This window comes from Peromyscus maniculatus, chromosome 22 (genome assembly GCF_049852395.1).
Source record: "Peromyscus maniculatus bairdii isolate BWxNUB_F1_BW_parent chromosome 22, HU_Pman_BW_mat_3.1, whole genome shotgun sequence".
In the NCBI taxonomy this organism is placed as follows: domain Eukaryota; kingdom Metazoa; phylum Chordata; class Mammalia; order Rodentia; family Cricetidae; genus Peromyscus; species Peromyscus maniculatus.
In genome coordinates, this window is record NC_134873.1 from 6,787,250 (window position 1) to 6,810,224 (window position 22,975).

Genomic DNA, 22,975 nt, shown 5'->3' on the forward strand with positions numbered 1-22,975 from the left:
CAAGAAACTCCTCTCCAGGACAACTGAATACACCAATGCCTAATGTAAAAATCAATGCTGCAATGCATGATAAAACACCTCTGATAAATGAATCACAATTTCCAAAGAACAAAACAAAACAAATATTTTGGCTGACTTTCATAAATGAACCAAGACCAAAGCTTACAATTCAAATTAATGGCCTGGTTCTGGAGGGCCTGGTAGACACAGGTACAGCTGTGATTATAATTATACCAAAACCACTGCATTAGAATTGGCCTCTTAAAGAGGTAGATGTCCAACTTCTAGGGAATGGAATCCTATCTCAGAAAAAACAGAATTCGAGATGGGTTGAATGCATAGGGCCAGAAGGACAGAGAGGAAGGCTGAAGACATATGTAGCAAATGTAGCAGTAAATCCTTGGGACCGAGATCTGTTACAACAGTGGAATACCCAGATTAAAATTCCTACACTCTCAGAAAAGGAATACAGATCAACACATGTTTCTAGGAATAACATCATAACATGCTATAAAAAAGTCACCAATTATTCAATCTGTACACAAACAGAGCACAAATGCTGTTGAACTCCCATAAGTACCAACTGCCTTACCTTTAAAATGGCTAACTAATTAACCTGTCTGGGGTGGACATGGCCTTTGACAAGAGAAGTTACAAGCTTTAGAACAGCTGGTTCAAGAGCAGTTAAATGCTCAAAACATTCAAGAATCTACCAGCCCTTGGAACTCTTCTGTATTTGTTATTTAAAAAAAAAGTTTTATAATTGGAGAATGCTGACAGATCTGAGAGGTATTAATAAAGTAATTCAGCCAATGGGCTCCCTACAGACTGGGATGCCCTTGCCCTCTCTGCTACCCAAAGAATGACATATAATAGTTATTGACTTAAAAGACTGTTTCTTTACCACACCCTTAAAAGAAAATGATGGAGAAAAATTTGCCTTCACAGTACGTAATTATACTGTGATATCAATGGAACTCCTACAACAGGGAATGTTAAACAGCCCTACCTTGTGCCAATACTTTGTGCAAAAACTAGTAGAGATAATTCATGTAAAGTTTCCACAATCCATAATTTATATTAATAGGATATGAATGATATTCTATTAGCCAATCCAAAGTTAGACACATTAGAAAGCATTTTTGAAGGAGTAAAAAAAGTTTTGCTTCACTGGGAACTGCAAATTGCTCCTGAAATATATACAAAGAGGAGATTTCTACTAATTACTTAGTATATAAGATAGAGCTACAAAAAAATAGACCCCAAAAGGTACAACAAAGGAGAGATTGATTGAAGACTCTTAAGAATTTTCAAAATTTGTTAGGAAGCATTTCCAAGTTACTGGGTATTGTGGGAATACCCAAAGATGGACTACAAAATTTGGCTAATACTCTAGAAGGGGACAAAGAATTAAATAGTTCAACAGAATTATCAGCTGAAGCTGAGAAGGAATTGGCTCTACTATAAAAGACAATTCCAGAAGCACATGTGGATCATGTAGATCCAGAACTTAAATGCATTCTTGTCATATTCCCCATCCAGACATTCCCCCACAGGTATTTTGATGCAGAGGGAAGATATTATATTGGAATGGATATTCCTACCACCAATAAACGAAATAAGAAATTAAAGACATATAGAAAAGATCCCTGATTTGATTCAAAAAGGTAAATTGAGACTTCACCAGTTGACAGGAATGCACCCAGCAGAAATTGGAGTACCTTTAACTAATGAGGAAATTTCATCACTATGAAAGATAATGAATACTGGCAGAGACCCTGCAGTAACCTTCTGGGAGAGATTAATAACCATTATCCCAAAAGCAAGAGAATAAAATTCATAAAGAATACTGAATGGGTCCTTTTTCTTACTCTTGATTTCTCAGAATCCTTTCTTACATGTCATGTCATCTTTAAGTCCAAACTTTCATTTGATAAAAAATAAATTTTTCCAATAGAAATCTCTGAGTCTCCAGAAGGAAGATGGGGCCCCAACAAGAACAACTCTACTCAATCCAGAATGATGCCATGGTAATCATCATCATACTACACTCTTGCCAAAATTTCATACAATCTTACCCATTACTCTGAGACTTGCTGTGGAATCTACAGTTAGTCTAACTGAGATTTAACTATGTTTTAGCTTTCTTACATTATCCAAAAGAGATACTGTCACCCCCTGAACTGCAGGAAGGAATTCTAAGAAAACAATGCACCTTCTCCCTAAGGTTTCATATTTCTCAGGGTTATAGGTGGTGGTTATAGGGTTGGGGGTGGAAGAAAATATTAAACTCAGTATTCTCCTTCAGAAAAAGTGTCTCAAAAAAGTGGGAAAGAAGGAATAGAATGGATAGGAAGAAGATACTATGGTAGATTATTGTATATGCTAGTAAACAAATTTAGTAAAATAGCAGTCTTAGATAATTTGCACTGTTATGGATTCTTATATGTGGATACTAATGTAAACTATTTTTATATTCCTGTTTAAGATAATTTGTATATTAATACAAATACAGAACTATATTTGTTATAATGTACATATATTTCTACTCTTATTGAAATATTTATATATTGATACAAATATAAATTTACATCTGTCATACTGTATGTATGTTTTACTTCTTTTTAGGATATTCTGTGTATTGATATCTATTTAAGGTTATTGTCATATAGTATATTGCACTATACATTCCTACCTCTGTTATACATATCTTGTGTATTGTCACAATTCTAAAGTCATCGTCCTTTACTAATACATTTGCTTATAAAACTTTTCCCTAGTTTAAATGAAGCTTTATTCCTTAGGTTATTTAGGTGGATAAGACTTATAGATTTATAATCATCTATGCTTGTCCTCTCTATAGTTATGTTAGTTAGGTTATCCAGATTTACAAATACATATGTCGGATGGACAGGTAATCTTCAAACACTTCATAGACCTACAAAAGATGGCATTTAAATAACAGAATTCTGTTGACATGAGACACAATTGCTCCTGGCAGAAATAATTTGATCCCAAAGGAACATCGGGCTTCTAAGACATTTCCATTTGGAAGTTTCTGTTCTTGGTACAAAATGGCCTAATGAGCAAAGAACTACCCTTGCCTCAACTGCTGACAATATAAGTGCTGTCCTTCCGAGTTCTATATGAAAGAAGCCTTGGCAGGTCATAGAGAGCAATAGAATAAGGAGCACCCCTCCATGGCTTCTGGATCAGCTCTTTCCTCCAGGTCTCTGCCCTGTTCAAGTTCCTGTCCTGACTACCTTTGATGACATGGAAGTGTAAGCCAGATAAACTGTTATCTCCCCAATATGTATTTTTTTCATGTGGTCTCATCACAGCAAAGAAACCAAACTAAGACACCTACCTGACAACTTGCTCTAAAAAGAAATAAATAACCATTTGTGGAAAATCAAAAGAAGTTCTTAATGACTGAGAGACATCAGAAATGTAAGAAACACAAACTGGTGACCTATGTACAAAAAATGCAATAAAAAAGAGAGGTACTGTGGTGTGTTGAATGAGAATGGCCTCCCTTAGCCTATATATCTGAAAGCTTAGACATCAGGGAGTGATGCTACTAAGGAGGAATTAGGGGGTGAGGTGTTGTTGGATAAAGTGTGGTCTTGGTGGAGTAAGTCTATCACCGGAGGTGAGCTTTTAGGTTTCAAGGGCCAAAGCTAGGCCCACTGCTTTTCTCTTTTCCTGCTGTACGTGGATCTGGATGTAGAAATATCAGCTACCATGGCTGCCTGGGTGCTGCCATGCTCCCCACCATGATGATAATAGAACAAACATCTGAAACTCTAATGAAATGCTTTCCTTTAAAATGCTTGCCTTAGTCATGCTGTCTCTTCACAGCAATAGAACACACTGAGCCAGAAACTGGTGCAGGGAACAGGGTACATCTGTGACAGGCCAGACCATGCTGCTTGTTGGTAGATTGTGGACTTTGGCACTTTGGATTAAGAAAGTGGTTGAATGTTTTAAGGGAGGGAGAGTGGGCATATTAGAAAGAGCTTGGAGGCAGTGGTGCAGAGACAATGATGGTCCTCTCAAGAGAAGTTAGTGGAGAATATCAGTAAGTGCCATAGAGACCATTCCAGTGGTATTGTGACAAAGAATGTGGTCACTTTGGGCCCTGCTTTCTGAAGGAGGCTAAATAGAAGAGGTTTAGATTAATGGCATTGGGAGAAGAGATTTCAAGACAGACTAGTATTTATTCTACACAGTGGTTATTTGTGGTCACTCTTGTGGAGATTTACAATGAAAGCGGACAATCTTTGCCTACATGACAATCTGATACCTACTGAATCATCACCAGCGAAGAAACACCCAATTTTAATCAAACCTCAACTCTCTGAACACTCAATTTTCAGTGTTAGCATCTGCATGCACACACACACAATTCTGATAATCTGTCAAGTTTAGGAGTGGAGAAATGGCTCAGCAGTGAAGGCCACATTTTGCTCTTGGAGAAGATGTGAGTTTCATCCCCAGATCTAACTTGGTGATGCACAATCATGCCTACAACTTCTTGCAGAGGATCTGATGCCCTCTTCTGTCTTCTGTGCACACCAAACACTCGTGGAGAACATGCATACATGGATGCAAAACACCAATACAGTTGAAATAAAATAAATAAATTCAGCAAATTAAAACACTAACCCCAAATGAATTATATGTCACCATGGATAAACAGCCAGGCATACATAGAAATGTGACAAATACCTGTAGGTAAAACGATAAATTAGTGATTAAAAGAATCAAGGAAGTAGATAAAAGGATAGAATTCCATGACTGTAGACAGAAAGCTTCATTACTATGTCAGTACAGATTTGAGCTATAGATTCATCAAAAGTCCAATAAAATGTCTAACTCTAAATGGTATCAACAACAGAAAAAATAAAAAAAGATCACCATAAAGAATAAATGATCTACACAAGACTGAATAAATAGCACACATATACAAACTAATTCAATTCAGAAGTTCTTTGTAGTATAAAGTATCTCTCTGTACCTATAGTCTGTTCTCATGGGCATGTAAAATTTCTGAAGTTAATAAACAACTGTGTAATCCAACTTTGGGGGTTCTGATACTGACAGATAATGATTGGATCAAATTTGATATTGGGGCCTCCAAAAGGCCCACTCAGAACATTTCCCAATGTCAAAGGGTTACCTTGACTGCCCCTTCATGATCTGAATTCAGCAGTACAATAAAAGCCTTTGCCACAATTTCTGCATACTCCAGAAGGCTCAGTCATTTTTAAATTATCTCTAGAAAAAAATGATGGTCATTCTATGCAGAATGTTCTATCCACAACATACCCTGCCTTTGTTAAATATTGCACTGTACTCATGTTCATTGCCATAACTGACTTTTGGTCCAGAAGCTCAAAACTATCTACTAAGTCCATTTACCCTCCTCCTGCCATCACCCCAGGTTCCACACTGGTTATTTTCCCCTTTCACAGTGAGCTTACATGCCCTGGTGTATACTTGTGATATTGGAGGCAAATCAGAAGTTGTAACATGTAAAGTGTTGCAGAGTCTGGGAATCACAGGGAGAATGTAGGGAGTCATGGTGAGATGGAACTAGCTGAGCAACATTGGTAAAGTCCAGGCTGATCTCTCAGTACATGAGCCCTTGTCATCATCCAGCAGGCTGAGGAAGGTGGTCCCTAAGGCTTTTGCTGTGGGCCACAGGAATATCCTAAGAAGTCAGCTGGTTATGGCAAAGCCACTACCTGGAGGAATCAGGGAATTCCTCCAGAGGAAGCCAAATCCCAAGGAGTTTTTGGTGTTACTTGGCTTGTTATATATCAGCTGTATTCTGTTATGAAAATCATGTGTGCCTTCATAGTTTTTCCAGTTGACTTTTCCCTAAGAAGGACTAACAGAAGGCTTTCTCTGGAATCAGATTATCTCCCTTAGCCACTTTCAAGGATTACAGGAAACACCACCCAGGTGGGTGCACATTGTTAGTCCCAGGTGGATTAACAATGATAACAGCCCACATGCAAGTCTCCTGATTTGTGGTAAATTTCACAAGGAGACACCACCTAGGAGAGGTGGATGTTAAGTAATAGCTTTATACAATTTAGCTCAGACCCTCCCTTTATATACCGGGACTTCCAGGACACAGGAGAGAAGATAAAAGAGAATGGAAGAACTAGATGGGTAAGAACTTGAGAGGAACGAACTGAGATGGGGAAGAACTAGACTGAAGGGCTAGAAGAGAGGACAAGAGGAACGAGATGGAAGATGAGGAAGAGCCAGATGGGGAAGAACAAGATGAGAAAGAGCCAGATGAGACAGGAGGCGGGAGAGGAGCTGATAGGGGAAAGACCTAGATAGATGAGAACCTAGAAGGGACAGAACTAGATGAAGGAATTAAGATAGAAACTAGAGGGGACAGTCGAAAATATAGAGAAATCAGGCAAGAAAGGAGCTAAACATGAGAGCAAAATAGAAACTGTGTAGAGAGAGAATTATCACAGAATAATAAAGTGTATGAGCTAAGGAGTTTCATGTACATTCTCAATAATCAATCACTTATTTCTCCTGACAAATTTAATACATAGATGCTTTTGGATATAAAGTTTTTATAGGGATATAAAGATCCATGTCCTGGCTGGGCCCACAGACCTGTAGGTCACTCCTCAGCTGTACCCTGGAGGGGCAGTTAGTTCTCTACCAGCCCCCACACTGAGGTCCTTGAGGCTCCTGGCTCCTGCCAGCTCTGCCCCATGTCCAGACAGGAGCCCAGCCAGAACGTGCCGGCCATGTCTGGGCCCCACAGTGCTCACAACCCGCTCTAGCACAAAGCCATGCCTAGTTCCCATGCAGCCAAGCCTCTACTCCACAGTTTTGTGAGCCAGCTGAAGTCCTGAAACCGCTGCATCGAGGCCCCATGATGCTCACGGGCCGCCTAGCCCTCTCAGCGGCACCCTGGGTCCCCGAAGTAGCAGCTGTGCAGCCGCTCCCTGCCAGACTCATTGCAAGCTTTCTGCTGCCTGCTGCCTGTGCTCTGTGATTATTGAGAATAGCCAATGTAAAGTGAATTTCTTTTAATAAAAGAGCAGTAGAGGGTCATTTTGAAATCTGTTAGGTGAGCTATCTTTTACTTGAAATTGGAAAGTAAGGCAAATTATCTTTAAACCTGGTAAATGGAAATATAATCTAAATTATCTCAATGCATAGTTTGGACAAAACCCTGGCAATAAGGGGTATGGCAGTTTTGTTCAAAGTGTAAACTTTTTAAATGTTAGGGGGCTAAGTAATGAATTGATTATATGAAATTTAGCACACTTAGCAGGCATATAAATATGATTTTGTATATATTAGAAAATCTGATCATTTTTGATGATCAAGTTTAAATTTTATCCTAATAATTATCTCTAATAGGTATAGCTTAAGTACAACTTTTCTTTAACAGTTTACAGTTTAGGTTGGCCAATCAATCAATAAGTTTTATTTCTTAATTATCTTTAATTAAAGTAAACTTATTCTTAACAATTTACAAGTTAGTTGCCCTTATAAGCTTAGAACTTTTGTTTTATACCCATCATTTTAGCCTTAAAAATATTAAGTTTGTACTGAAGTTATTTTAATATACAAACAGGAACTCTTATTCAAAAATATAGTATATGAGGAGAGTAAAAATTTAATAAATCCTTTAAGGTGTATCATGAAATGAGATAAGCACAGCATATTGCACTATACATTCCTACCTCTGTTATACATATCTTGTGTATTGTCACAGTTTTGAAGTCATCATCCTTTACTATACATTTGCTTATAGACCTTTTCGCTTGTTTACATGAAGCCTTAGTCCTTAGTGTATTTAGGTGGATAAGACTTAGAGATTTAGAGTCACCTATGCTTGTCCTGTCTATTGTTATGTTAGTTAGGTTATCCAGATTTAGAGATACATATGTCGGATGGACAGGTAATCTTCAAACACTTCATAGACCTACAAAAGATGGCATTTAAATAACAGAATTCTGTTGACATGAGACACAATTGCTCCTGGCAGAAATAATTTGATCCCAAAGGAACATCGGGCTTCTAAGACATTTCCATTTGGAAGTTTCTGTTCTTGGTACAAAATGGCCTAATGAGCAAAGAACTACCCTTGCCTCAACTGCTGACAATATAAGTGTTGTCCTTCCGAGTTCTATATGAAAGAAGCCTTGGCAGGTCATAGAGAGCAATAGAATAAGGAGCACCCCTCCATGGCTTCTGGATCAGCTCTTTCCTCCAGGTCTCTGCCCTGTTCAAGTTCCTGTCCTGACTACCTTTGATGACATGGAAGTGTAAGCCAGATAAACTGTTATCTCCCCAATATGTATTTTTTTCATGTGGTCTCATCACAGCAAAGAAACCAAACTAAGACACCTACCTGACAACTTGCTCTAAAAAGAAATAAATAACCATTTGTGGAAAATCAAAAGAAGTTCTTAATGACTGAGAGACATCAGAAATGTAAGAAACACAAACTGGTGACCTATGTACAAAAAAAATGCAATAAAAAAGAGAGGTACTGTGATGTGTTGAATGAGAATGGCCTCCCTTAGCCCATGTGTCTGAAAGCTTAGTCATCAGGGAGTGATGCTACTAAGGAGGAATTAGGGGGTGAGGTGTTGTTGGATAAAGTGTGGTCTTGGTGGAGTAAGTCTATCACTGGAGGTGAGCTTTTAGGTTTCAAGGTCCAAAGCCAGGCCCACTGCTTTTCTCTTTTCCTGCTGTATGTAGATCTGGATGGAGAAGTGTCAGCTGCCATGGCTGGCTGGGTGCTGCCACACTCCCCACCATGATGATAATAGAACAAACATTTGAAACTCTAATGAAATGCTTTCCTTTAAAATACTTGTCTTAGTCATGCTGTCTCTTCACAGCAATAAAAAACACTGAGCCAGAAACTGGTGCAGGGAACAGGGTACAGCTGAGACAGGCCAGACCATGCTGCTTGTTGGTAGACTGTGGACTTTGGCACTTTGGATTAAGAAAGTGGCTGAATGTTTTAAGGGAGGGATAGTGGGCCATATTAGAAAGAGCTTGGAGGCAGTGGTGCAGAGACAAATATAGACAATGATGGTCCTCTCAAGAGAAGTTAGTGGAGAATATCAGTAAGTGCCATAGAGACCATTCCAGTGGTATTATGACAAAGAATGCGGCCACTTTGGGCCCTGCTTTCTGAAGGAGGCAAAATAGAAGAGGTTTAGATTAACGGCATTGGGAGACGAGATTTCAAGACAGACTAGTATTTATTCTACACAGTGGTTATTTGTGGTCACTCTTGTGGAGATTTACAATGAAAGGGAGCAATCTTTGACTACATGACAATCTGATACCTACTGAATTATCTCCAGCGCCCAAACATCCAATTTTAATCAAACCTCAACTCTCTGAACACTCAGTTTTCACGGTGAGATTCTGCATGCGCGCGCGCGCGCACACACACACACACACACACACACACACACACAATTCTGATAATCTGTCAAGTTTAGGAGTGGAGAAATGGCTCAGCAGTGAAGGCCACATATTGCTCTCGGTGAAGACGTTTCATCCCCAGTTCGAACATGGTGATGCATAATCATGCCTACAACTTCTTGCAGAGGATCTGATGCCCTCTTCTGTCTTCTGTGCACACCAAACACTCGTGGAGAACATGCATACATGGATGCAAAACACCCATACAGTTGAAATAAAATAAGTAAATTCAGCAAATTAAAAACACTAACCCCAAATGAATTATATGTCACCATGGATAAACAGCCAGGCAAACATAGAAATGTGACAAGTACCTGTAGGTAAAACTATAAATTAGTAATTAAAAGAATCAAGGAAGTAGATAAAAGGATAGAATTCCATGACTGTACACAGAAAGCTTCATTACTATGTCAGTACAGATTTGAGCTATAGATTCTTCAAAAGTCCAATAAAATGTCTAACTGTAAATCGTATCAACAACAGAAAAATAAAAAAAGATCACCATAAAGAATAAATGATCTACACAAGACTGAATAAATAGCACATATATGCAAACTAATTCAATTCAGAAGTTCTTTGTACTATAAAGTATCTCTCTGTACCTATTGTCTGTTCTCATGGACATGTAAAAATCTGAAGTTAATAAACCACTGTCTAATCTAACTTTGGGAGTTCTGATACTGACAGATAATGATTGGATCAAATTTGATATTGGGGCCTCCAAAAGGCCCACTCAGAACATTTCCCAACGTCAAAGGGTTACCTTGTCTGCCCCTTCATGATCTCAATTCAGTAGTACAATGAGAGCCTTTGCCACTCTTTCCACATACTCCAGAAGGCTCAGACATTTTTAAATTATCTCTAGAAAATTGATGGGCATTCTATGCAGAATGTTCTATCCACAACATACCCTGCCTTTGTTAAATATTGCACTGTACTCATGTTCATTGCCATAACTGACTTTTGGTCCAGAAGCTCAAAACTATCTACTAAGTCCATCTACCACCCTCCTGCCATCACCCCCATGTTCCACGCTGTTTATTTTTCCCTTTCACAGTGAGCTTACACACCCTGGTGTATACTTGTGATATTGGTGGCACATCAGAAGTTGTAACATGTGAAGTGTTGCAGAGTCTGGGAATCACAGGGAGAGTGTAGGGAGTCATGGTGAGATGGGGCTAGCTGAGCAACATTGGAGAAGTCCAGGCTGATCTCTCAATACAGGAGTCCTGGTGATCACCGAGCACGCTGAGGAAGGTGGTCCCTAAGGCTTTTGCTGTGGGCCACAGGAATATCATAAGAACTCAGCTGGTTATGGCAAATTCACTAACTGGAGGAATCAGGAAATTCCTCCAGAGGAAGCCAAATCCCAAGGAGTTTTTGGTGTTACTTGGCCTGTTATGTATCAGCTGTATTCTGTTATGAAAATCATGTGTGCCTTCATAGTTTTCCCAGTTGACTTTCCCCTAAGAAGGACTAACAGAAGGCTTTCTCTTGAATCAGATTATCTCCCTTAGCCACTTTCAAGGACTACAGGAAACACCACCCAGGTGGGCACCCATTGTTAGTCTCAGGTGGATTAACAATGATAAGAGCACACATGCAAGTCTCCTGATTTATGGTAAATTTCACAAGGAGACACCACCTAGGAGAGGTGGATGTTAAGTAATAGCTTTACACAATTTAGCTCGGACCCTCCCTTTATATACTGGGACTTCCAGGGCACAGGAGAGAAGAGAAAAGAGAATGGAAGAACTAGATGGGTAAAAACTTGAGAGGAACAAACTGAGATGGGGAAGAACTAGATTGAAGGGCTAGAAGAGAGAACAAGAGGAACGAGATGGAAGATGAGGAAGAGCCAGATGGGGAAGAACAAGATGAAGAAGAGCTAGATTGTGAGACCAAAATGAGCCATATTAGAAATAAGACCAAAATGCTTTCACCCTAAATTTAAGGCCTAAGATTTCTCCTTTTGGGAATAGGTCATTAGTTACTGAAACCAGTCAGTTCAGATTCCAGAAATCAGGAAGTGTAGAAGTTCAGAGTCACAAGATAGTCAGGAGGTAATGCCTGCCAGACTATGGAATGTCTTCTCCCTGGTTTCCAGGGTAACTGACCACAGAAATGCCTCCACCTGAGGGCAGCCAATGAGAAATGGTAGTGGGCAACCACTCCCTTAGAAGTAATTTCTAGAAGTCCCTAGAAGCGAGCCAATCAGAATTGTATCCATACTAGCACCCCTAAATGATGTAACCTTGTGACTTTTCCCTTTAAAAGCTGAGCTTACAGACAGGTGGGCGTTTTCTCCAGCCTCCTCTGGGTAGGATGTATTGGACGAAGTCCCTGCCTAGGCTTGTATTGCTTTTGGATATCCAGAATTAAACCTTGCTTTTGCATTCTGGTATGCTTGTTTTTGGTGGTCTCTCTGGGGGTCACGATCTGGGTACAACAAGATGAGAGAGGAGATGGGAGAGGAGCTGATAGGGGAAAGAACTAGATAGCTGAGAACCTAGAAGGGACAGAACTAGATGAAGAACTTAAAATAGAACCTAGAGGGGATCGTAGATAAATATAGAGAAATCATGCAGGAAAGGAGCTAAACATGAGAACAAAATAGAAGCTGTGTAGAGAGAGAATTATCACAGAATAATAAAGTGTATGAACTAAGGAGTTTCATGTACATAGATTCATTTCTTCTCAACAAAGAGTAATTATCAGCTGGTTGTAGATTCTTCATGGGCCCTGGGAGGGGACTATCGAGGGGCTGAACCCCCTTAGGCCCTGATACCTGGTGCCACACACAGACTTAACTGTTTAGGTACTCAGGGGACTGATAGGAAGTAAGTTTTGGGGCACATCCAGGGAGAGAGGTATCGCTTCACAGAGGTACGATTTTTGGAGACCTCTGGAGTATCAGCTACAATCAGTCCTCACCGAAGGATGCTGCAGATCCCGGGGACACCGACCACCCCACTCCTGTTTGGAGCGGTGAGTAGCTATGAATAACACCCCCCCACCCAAATAGTCAGAATGAGTCTGAAGAGAAACAGCTTCTGATAGACGTTACAGGACACAGGATTAAGACAAAAGGCATTTCAGTCAACTCCAGTCAGTTTACAAGCTTAAATAAGGAAACAGACTATCTTAATCCCATAAGGCCTCCTAAAAAACATATGGAAAGACTTAGGAGACCCCTAAAAGCTGCCAACCTTATGAAATCGACTACCATCAGACTATGACCAGCAGCAGAGATGCTAACCCCTCCCTTTTAGGGAGAAACCTGTGGTTACTTCATTCAGGGTCTTACAAGGAGGTAACACGATGTTCTCACACTACCAGACCTCCTGAGAGCATAAACCAGAGCTAATAAAGTTCACTATGGTCTCCATAGTAGCAGCAGCGGCCTGCTACAGTCTTTTTTGCTAAAACTATTGGAATCTAATGGCTAACTTGAGCCCTAAACTTCTCACTCCAGCAGCCAACTAGGAGCTCATTCCAGTGGCCTTCATTTAAATAATAATGCAAGCCTCACAGCCAGAGCTGGTTTAAAAACTAAGGGCAACTCCCAGCTCTCCTAAAAAAGTGTCCCTTTCTCTCTCTTTCCTCTTTCTGGGTTGACTATTAAGTTCTTGGTAATTTACAAAAATCTCGGCCAAGTACAAGAACTTCAGTTAACCTATTTCAAAAAAACAGGTCCTGGTTAGGGGACGCCCTGCTACAACCTGTATGGATTCATCAGACCCCCGAAGACGTTTGGAGCTTGGAATCCTAAACATCTGTCTGCTTCTCTCTGAACCTAACTATCTGCTATCTGCATCTCAGCTCACTTGGGCCTTTGAGTCCTCTCCATCCATCTCCTCACCTTGCCATTCCTGGTGGCTATCCCGCTTGATACAGACTGGACAAACCGGCTGCAACTGCTAAAAAATAATTCCTTCTCCTCTGTTTTAGTTTGGGCCTTTTACTGTGCTTATCTCATTTCATGATACACCTTAAAGGATTTATTAAATTGTTACTCTCCTAATATACTATATTTTTGAATGAGAGTTCCTGTTTCAATATTAAAATAACTTCAGTACAGTTATTTTAAAACCAAAGTTCTAAGCTTATAAGGGCAACTAACTTGTAAATTGTTAAGAATAAGTTTACTTTAATTAAAGATAATTAAGAAATAAAACTTATTGAATGATTGGCCGACCTAAACTGTAAACTGTTAAAGAAAAGTTTTACTTAAGCTATACCTATTAGAGATAATTATTAGGATAAAATTTAAACTTGATCATCATAAATGATCAGATTCTCTAATGTATACAAAATCATATTTATATGCCTGCTAAGTGTGCTAAATTTCATATAATCAATTCATTACTTAGCCCCCTAACATTTAAAAAGTTTACACTTTGGACAAAACGGCCATACCCCTTATTGCCAGGGTTTTGTCCAAACTATGCTTTGAGATAATTTAGATTATATTTCCATTTACCAGGTTTAAAGATAATTTGCCTTACTTTCCAATTTCAAGTAAAAGATAGCTCACCTAACAGATTTCAAAATGACCCTTTACTGCTCTTGAATTAAAAGAAATTCACTTTACATTCTCAATAATCAATCACTTATTTCTCCTGACAAATTTAATACATAGATGCTTTTGGATATAAAGTTTTTATAGGGATATAAAGGTCTATATATAGAAAATGTTTAGGAAAGTTAAAAAATTACTTATGACATATGAATTGCCTGTTATTAGGATAGATCAATGTAACACATAAACATCTAGATATGTTATTAATGATACATAAATCTCAGTAGTAACCTAGAGATACTGAGGATGCATGCCTAAGTTAGATCTATGGATAAATTTTTTATTGAGATATATAAGCTTTAGGAATGGACTTATATGCCATAACACAAGAGTCTTTGTGGACCTCCCCAGAAGCGACACTGGGGATAAATATAGGCTGTAGCTCCTCTGCTTTACAAGGTATAAAAATTGTCCCAGTAAAGGTTGATCTTGACTTTACTAAAGAAATTAAGATTATTGTACAACCCTCTAAAAAAAAAATTCAGATTCATGCAGGGTAGCACCTAAGGGAGCTGCTGGTGTGGATTCCAGTGATATGGCCTTCTGGGTTCAGGAAATTAAATATTCTAAACCAACTAAACACTTAACATACAGGGAATGAAAAGCTGCATGACTCAGTGGCCATGGTTACTCAGGAGAGTGACAACAGCTTTCTAGTCAAGGTTGGCTTCCTGAAGATCCTGCACAGGTATAAGATCACCTTCACTCTGCCTCCAGGCACAGGCTGAGCAAAGACATCCGTGAGGCCCCGGTCCACAGCCTGCACCTCAAGCTCCTCAGTCCTCATTTTATCCATACAGATGAACTTTCAGAACTAAATGTCAATTATAGCTTCCTCACAGTCCCCCAACCTAATTATATATATATATATATATATATATATATATATATATATATATATATATATATATATATATATGTGTGTGTGTGTGTGTGTGTGTGTGTGTGTGTGTGTGTGTGTATGTATATACATATATCTTGTAATACATTTATTACACAGATGATATTATAGTTATATCAAACTATGAAACTAATGAGTCTATATATTGGCAGATAGCTCTACAGGACATATTAGTACCTTTTCTTATGTCTGTCCAACAATTACAAATTCTCTCCCTATGGAAGCTCACCACGAGGCTTACATCCTTATGATTACTGGTTATGAAATAAAAAATAATACACCATTTATTTTACAGCTTTTCAATTTTAAGAATGCCTAGAGCTCATACATAGACAACGGTCTTACATACATTTCCAGAGCTCTTAAGAATCGGTGGTTGATTTTTCATATCTCCCACTACAGGCATTCCTTATTCCCCCCAGACCCAAACACAAAGTTACACCTAAGCCTCTGTGATCTTCTCACTGGTATTTGAAAAGGTCCTGATGTTTTCATAATGTCAGGAGGAGGATATGCCTACATGTCTTCACAGGACATTGACCTGCCTTTATGAATCCTGAATTGCCTGGTCACACCATATACTAGGCCACTGCAGGACAAAGGTGCTCTAAAGCTGCCAGTCTGAATACTGGCTGTTATTTACCTCTAGATTCTTAAATATTGAGTGCTGAATATAAATAAATTGATACAATTCCAGGTCCTTTTGACGAACTGTTCATCAATGATATAAAAATTATATGATTAGAAGTAATAATTCTGTTCTAAATACATTTTATTAATTTTTATCAAAAAAGGTAAATGAGACTTGAGAGATATATAAATGACACATTTCAGATTTCATTCTCTGGCTATCCTGATGTTTTGTTGAGGCTCCAAGGATTCGTAATTTTGCTCTGACAAAATTAACCACTGTTATATTGCTAACATGTCTAAGATTTTTTCCATTAAGAAGGCTCTCACAAGCTTCAGAGATCAAAATTTGCCAACGCTCACAAGCCAAGGATTGGGAGGAATGCAACTTAACTACAGTTCTAATCTCCCGCTTACAAAATTTCTTTTTCTTCTCTGGGTGGTGGGGAGCCTTCCCTCTCCCTGGCCTGGTATCCCCTTCTCTCATCTGTTAACCATGCATTTAATATTCCATAGGTACACCTATGAGAAAAGTTTCATCTTTAAAACTCCTCATCTTTAACGCCTTTAATCCCAGCACTCGGGAGGCAGAGCCAGGCGGATCCCTGTGAGTTCGAGGCCAGCCTGGACTACCAAGTGAGTCCCAGGAAAGGCGCAAAGCTACACAGAGAAACCCTGTCTCGAAAAACCAAAAAAAAAAAAAAAAAAAAAAAAAACTCCTCATCTTTAAAACTCCTCAGCTGCATTTTTACCATTAATACATATATTTACTTCCAGCTGCAATTCATCCTCTGGACCACGGACATGCTGTCTAGCTGCAGGTCTGCACCCCACACTCCAGCCCACAACGATGTGCTGTCCTGCCCAGCCCTGCATCATGATGCCCTCCAGCCCACAAGACAGAACATTCTGCTGCTACACTTCATGCCTCACAGAGCCTGATACAGCCTGCGCTTCTTGGGTTTTTACTGCACCCCAGGCCTCAAGACCCCCAGCTTCGCCCCCATATCTGCAGGAAGTAACCATGAGAGATTTCTACAGGCCCCTTTGTCACGTTCCCCTTTTTCTGAACTGAACTCTCCAGCCCAGGGGCTGGACTGCCCTTAAAAAATGCTCTATTATTAATTGTATAAGTTCTGCCCATGATGCTGAATTGTATGCATGTAAGTCTTGATATGTATACCCTGACACAGGTTATTACTGTTCTCTCATAGTTAATAATTTAATATTGCATTGATTACAAATTTAAATTAGGAGAGCTTCAGCTGCAGCCTTGGTCCCACAGATGTTCAGGACTAGGATTAGCTCAGGTAACTCCTTAACTATGCCTCCTTAAAATACAGGTTAACCAAATCAATACCACTAACCAAAGATTAATAGAGTTAGTGTTCCAAACTAACCATTTCTTTTTCATAAGTCACAATCATAGTATTCATAGATTTTTATGTTACTCCTCTGCTCCCTTTTTGAGAATGAGAGATATTCTACCTATATACAGCTATAACAATTAGATGGTTAAAATAATCCTCAGCCTGGCATGTATATAGAGTACTGATTATAAATATATATTATAGTTATAATATTGATTAAATATCAATGTTAATTAATCATTATTTATCACTTTTCAGAAATCTCCAAACTTAATTTTATCTACATATTCACTGTCCTAGAAAAAAAAAATTGAACTAAACGGAAAAAGGGGAACTGCTGCGGGCTGCAGGAATATCATAAGAACTCAGCTGGTTATGGCAAAGTCATATTGCAGGAATAAGGGAATTCCTCCAGAGGAAGCCAAATCCCAAAGAGTTTTTGGTGTTACTTGACTTGTTATATATCAGCTGTTTTCTGTTATGAAAATCATGTGTGCCTTCATAGTTTTTCCAATTGACTTTCCCCTAAGAAGGACTAAAAGAAGCCTTTCTCTGGAATCAGATTATCTCCCTTAGCCACTTTCAAGGACTACAGGAAACACCACCCAGGTGGGTGCCCATTGTTAGTCCCAGGTGGATTAACAATGATAACAGCCCACATACAAATCTCTTGACTTATGGTAAATTCCACAAGGAGACATCACCTAGGAGAGGTGGACGTTAAGTAATAGTTTTACACAATTTAGCTCGGACCCTCCCTTTATATACTGGGACTTCCAGGGCACAGGAGAGAAGAGAAAAGAGAATGGAAGAACTAGATGGGAAAAACTTGAGAGGAACAAACTGAGATAGGGAAGGACTTGATTGAAGGGCTAGAAGAGAGGACAAGAGGAACGAGATGGAAGATGAGCAAGAGCCAGATGGGGAAGAACAAGATGAGGAAGAGCCAGATGAGACAGGAGACGGGAGAGGAGCTGATAGGGGAAAGAACTAGATAGATGAGAACCTAGAAGGGACAGAACTAGATGAAGGAATTAAGATAGAACCCAGAGGGGACAGTAAACAAATATAGAGAAATCAGGCAAGGAAGGAGCTAAACATGAGAGCAGAATAGAAGCTGTGTAGAGAGAGAATTATCACAGAATAATCAAGTGTATGAACTAAGGAGTTTCGTGTACATAGATTCATTTCTTCTCATCAAAGAGCAATTATCAGGTGGTGGTATATTCTTCCCGGGCCCTGGGAGGGGACTATCAAGGGGCTGGACTCCTAGAGTCCTTGATAGGCTTTATCTTGCAGAGGTGAATGATGGAGACAGAATGGTTGAGCTGTCTCAACAGCCCTGAGCTTGCAAAAGCTGAATCTATAGCAAGACACAACCACACACCTCTGTACCTAAATTAAACCCCAAATTTCAGTGGTCATAGATGGCTGCAGCAGGGACATGTCCCTGAGGCACCTGGCCCAGGCTAGATCCAGCAAGCTATTCCTCTTTGCAGAGACAGTTTTCTCTATGTCCTGTCACCTGACTGTGTTCCACAGAGCCAGTAGCAACTAGATTCTCTGCAGCAAGACTGACATTTGGTCTCTCAGTGCCTTCTCCTCCAAGAGCTAGCCAGGATAACCTGCTGCACCTTCAAAGTGTCCTTTAGCAGAAAGGCTTCTTTGGCAAGTCCTGTAATCTGGAGGGGCCAGGGGTTTCATGAGTGGCCATCCTGAGCCAGGATGCAACCAGGGACCTCTTCACTAAAGCTTGGTACTGGGTACCAGATTCAGGACAGGAGATGACCCAACTCAGAACTTGTGTTTGAATACCCCAGGTGCTGAAAATGTTCCTCATTTAAATGTTTGGGAAGGTAAGAATTCAAACAATTATTTTGTTACCCTTGACAGGATAACAGATCATGTTTTGATGTTCTTCAAATCATAGCATACAGATTGGCCTCTTCAGGGGGGAAATATTCAGCTTCTAGGGATTTGAACTTGATCTCAAGTAAAACAAAGTACAAAAGGGGTGGAATATATAGGGCCAGAAGAACAAACAGGAAAATTAAAGCAATATGTGGACAATACAGCCATGAATTTATGAGGATGTGATTTGTTACCACAATCAAAAACACAGATTATCTTTTAATGACTCAAGGCCCTGTGTACTCACAGCACAAATAAACCAGGCACTGTCGTCTGAACTTCAGATTAGCAAACACTTTGTCTATTTGGCTCAGACAGAAAGCCATAATGGCTCCCCTGTCCTTAGGGTCTCAAATGGCACATCTTCAGGAATTCTAGAGTCTGGAGATGCCTTTCAATACCCAATAACCCATAAAGTCAACTTGGAGAATAATATCAATTATGAAATGCCCAATATTGACCTGTGACCTCCACACATGCACATTCACACAAAATGATACAACTGAGGGCTAGTGAGATGATTCTGGTGGTAAAGATACTTGCTGCCAAGCCTGTTTTTCTATCTGAGTTCCTTCCCTGGGAATCACATGGTTGAAGAAGAAAATGGAATCAGGTAAGTTATCCTCTGATTCCCACACATGCATGCCCTCCTCCTTATATTAATAAATAGATGCAGTCTTAAAAACTTTATAAGAGTACACATGGGATACATGGGTTCAAATCCTGCTAATTGTCCATTTATTGTCTTTCGCCTTTGTTGAGTGACTTCCCGACCCTATGCCTGTTATTCAGTCAGATGTAAGTGCACCACACTTGCTATCACAGTTACAATAACCAGTTAGAACAATACCCAGAATTGTTTTAGCCATGACTGCCTTCCTTCTCTGTTTCAGTTTCCCATGTGAGAAGTGGACGGATTCTGCAATACTTTACCACCTCGGAGGATTTTCAATTTTGTGTAATCTCAGCTTAGTGTGCTCTACCAGTGAGCAAGAAGGAAGTCTCTTTTCCACCATTTCCTTGTCCTTGTCCAGGGACTCCTGGGCACAGCTCTAGCCCTGGCATGCTTACTCACCATCTATATGAGGCCACTGAAGGTACAACTGAGCCATGACCATGGTCTTGGTAGTGTATATCAATCTCTTCAAAAGCAATGCCTCACACTGCATTTGTGGCCCTAACCCACATGAGACTCTCAGGACACCTCGACCTCAAAGAGGATTGAATCCTGGGCCTCTTCCCATCCTTCCATGCTGAAATGCTGGCATTCCATTTCAAGCAAGGTTCTGGAATATAATCCAACCCTAGAAATATTCTGATCTTGTCAAGCACCTCTGGCTACTACCTGTGAGCCCCAGGACACACAGGTAGTCCACTCTGTGCTCTGGCTTGTTCACTCCCTAGTCCAGCCCTGTTCTCCTGGTACTAAGGAAGCCGAGGCCAAGGGGCAGGATTCAAGGGCTACAGTGTGAGTTCCAGGGCAGTATAGGCACCTGAGAGAGACTATATCTCAACACACACACACACACACACACACACACAAACACACAGTTTATTTTAACAAAAGTTTGTGTTTGCAGTTACGGTTTGGTTTTGAGGTAGGTTCTCAGTGTAGACCTGTATATGAAAAACTCAGTTATATCAATGTTTTCATATCAAATGGTGGTCATTGGATAGAATACTTGCTCAACACACAAAAGACCTCTGCATACACAGGGCATAGAAGTAAAACCTATCATCCCAGTAACTGGAGGTGGAAGCAGAAAGGTCTGAAGTTCAAGGTCAGCCTGAACTTCATCAGCCTGTTTAAAAAACAAACAAACAAACAACAAATCAACAGTTAACAACAAAAAAAAAATGTCAGTGCTCAGTGTTCATCATGGCATGAGTCAGGAGGTAAAGTGCTTGTAACCAAGACTGATGGACCTGGTCTGGTCCTCAGAACCCACATGGTAGAAAGGAAGAACTGGGTTACACAGGCTGACATCTGATTTCAAACTATACTGTTCATGTGGACCCACAAAGGTAACAATAATAAAATGAATCTTAAAAGAAATAAAAAAGGATGAGAAATTGTTTAGCAGTTTACCACCTGGTATGGACTGCACAGTGACCATTGCTGTTTGACAAAGTTCCAGCATTTCCTCTTTGTCAATCTTAATTCTCCAACATCATTTTTATTTCAATTTTAATAATTCTCACTATATGTTATGGAGTTTCCTTATGCCTTTTACTGTGGGAAATTTATTTTGCTGGCTACACTGGAGGAGGGGAACATATACATAGGCAAGGTAGTCTCTTTAAACAAAATTCTTTGAAAAAATCCCACCACCATGGAACCACATAATGTGATTACTATGCCTACTCCCACACAAGAAGCCCCATTATGTTCCCCTGATTACACCAAAAACAGAAGTTAAAGGTTTACTAACTGGATACGCCAAATTCCTAGGATAAAAGCAACTATGAAGGGAAACAATGGGCTTACATCCAATAAGGAATGAAGATACTTGCTGAATTTATCACTTTTTGCCCCAGGAAAAATGCTGTAATGATGATGATAGCTGCTTTTATCCTGGAATCATTGAGTCTGTTTTTAACCTGCTTGAGTTAAACTAAGATTCAATTATAGAGCATAAAATGTGTAGTCATTTTTCAAAAAAGCAGCTGCTATAATGCTTCATGCTCAGACCATGGCAGTCTCCTTCCTCTACTGATGCCTATCTATTCTTTGGGACCTGAACCCATATGAAACTGGACTCCAGGCAAGTAACTCTTGTAGAAAACACAATTCAGTTTCCAGCACCCACAAGGCAGCTTACATCTAAAATTACCACATTGATTACATCCATATGGTACTGTCCAGTATGAATTCTTTCATGACTTAGAAGGCTACTCTTCTGTACAAAGGCTTTACTATATTGATTACATTCATAGGGTTTTTCTCCTGTATGAATTATTTCATGTCTTTGAAGAGTATTCTTCTGTGCAAAGCCTACACCACATTGGTCACATTTATACGGTTTCTCTCCAGTATGAATTCTTTCATGATTGTGAAGACGACTCTTCAATGCAAAGGCTTTACCACATTGATTACATTTATAGGGTTTCTCTCCAGTATGCAGTCTTTCATGGGTGAGAAGATAACTCTTCTGTGTAAAGGCTTTACCACATTGATTACATTCATAGGGTTTCTCTCCAGTATGAATTCTTTCATGACATTGAAGAGAAATCTTATGTGCAAAGGTTTTACCACATTGATTACATTTATATAGTTTCTCTCCAGTATGAATTCTTTCATGACCTAGAAGGTTATTCTTCTGTACAAAGGCTTTACCACATTGATTACATTTATACGGTTTCTCCCCAGTATGAATTCTTTCATGTTTGTGAAGACTACTCTTCAATGCAAAGGCTTTAACACATTGATTACATTCATAGGGTTTCTCTCCAGTATTTTTTTCATGATTGTGAAGATAAATCTTCGATGCAAAGGCTTTACCACAATGATGACATTCATAGGGTTTCTCTCCAGTATGAATTCTTTCATGATTTTGAAGACGTCTCTTCTGTGCAAAGGCTTTACCACAAATATTACATTCACCAGGGTTCTCTCCAGCATGAATTCTTTCATGGTTGAGAAGATAACTCTTCATTGCAAAGGCTTTACCACAATGATTACATTCATGCGGTTTCTCTCCAGTATGAATTCTTTCATGTCTGTGATGATCACTCATCTGTACAAAGTCTTTACTACATTGATTACATTCACAGCATTTCTCTGAAGTTTGAATTCTCTGTACTTGATGCTGAAGACTGTCATATGCAAAGGCTTTATTCCTTTGATTATACTCATAGGGTTTTCCTTCAAAATGAATTTTTTGGTGTTCTTCTAAAGAGCAATCAGATATAAAGGGTTTATCATGTTGATTACATTCATGGAGAGCCTCTTCGTTATTGGTTCTTTGGTGTGACTGACGATGCCTGTCAAGCCTAAAGCCTTTAGTAGGTGACTCACAATCATTATTTTCTCTTCCCACATGAGATTTTTCACATCTTTGAAGAAAACTTGAAGAACTC

General features: G+C 39.5%; 2 protein-coding genes across 3 annotated transcripts in view; both read right to left on the reverse strand.

Annotated features, from left to right (window-relative positions):
- Window positions 1–16,195, reverse strand: part of LOC102915466 (uncharacterized) — a 43,276-nt gene extending 27,081 nt beyond the window's left edge. Inside the window, exon 1 of one of the 2 annotated variants that reach the window (XM_076559029.1) lies at window positions 4,669–16,195. In XM_076559029.1, the coding sequence (XP_076415144.1) occupies window positions 4,669–4,710 (42 nt within the window). In that variant the 5' untranslated portion in view covers window positions 4,711–16,195. The other variant, XM_076559030.1, reaches the window with a different exon arrangement.
- Window positions 16,196–20,429: 4,234 nt separating this feature from the next.
- The window catches only part of LOC107400468 (uncharacterized), a 37,250-nt gene continuing 34,704 nt past the window's right edge, over window positions 20,430–22,975 (reverse strand). Inside the window, 1 exon segment of the mRNA XM_076558935.1 lies at window positions 20,430–22,974. Coding sequence (XP_076415050.1) covers window positions 21,688–22,974 — 1,287 coding nt within the window. The 3' untranslated portion in view covers window positions 20,430–21,687.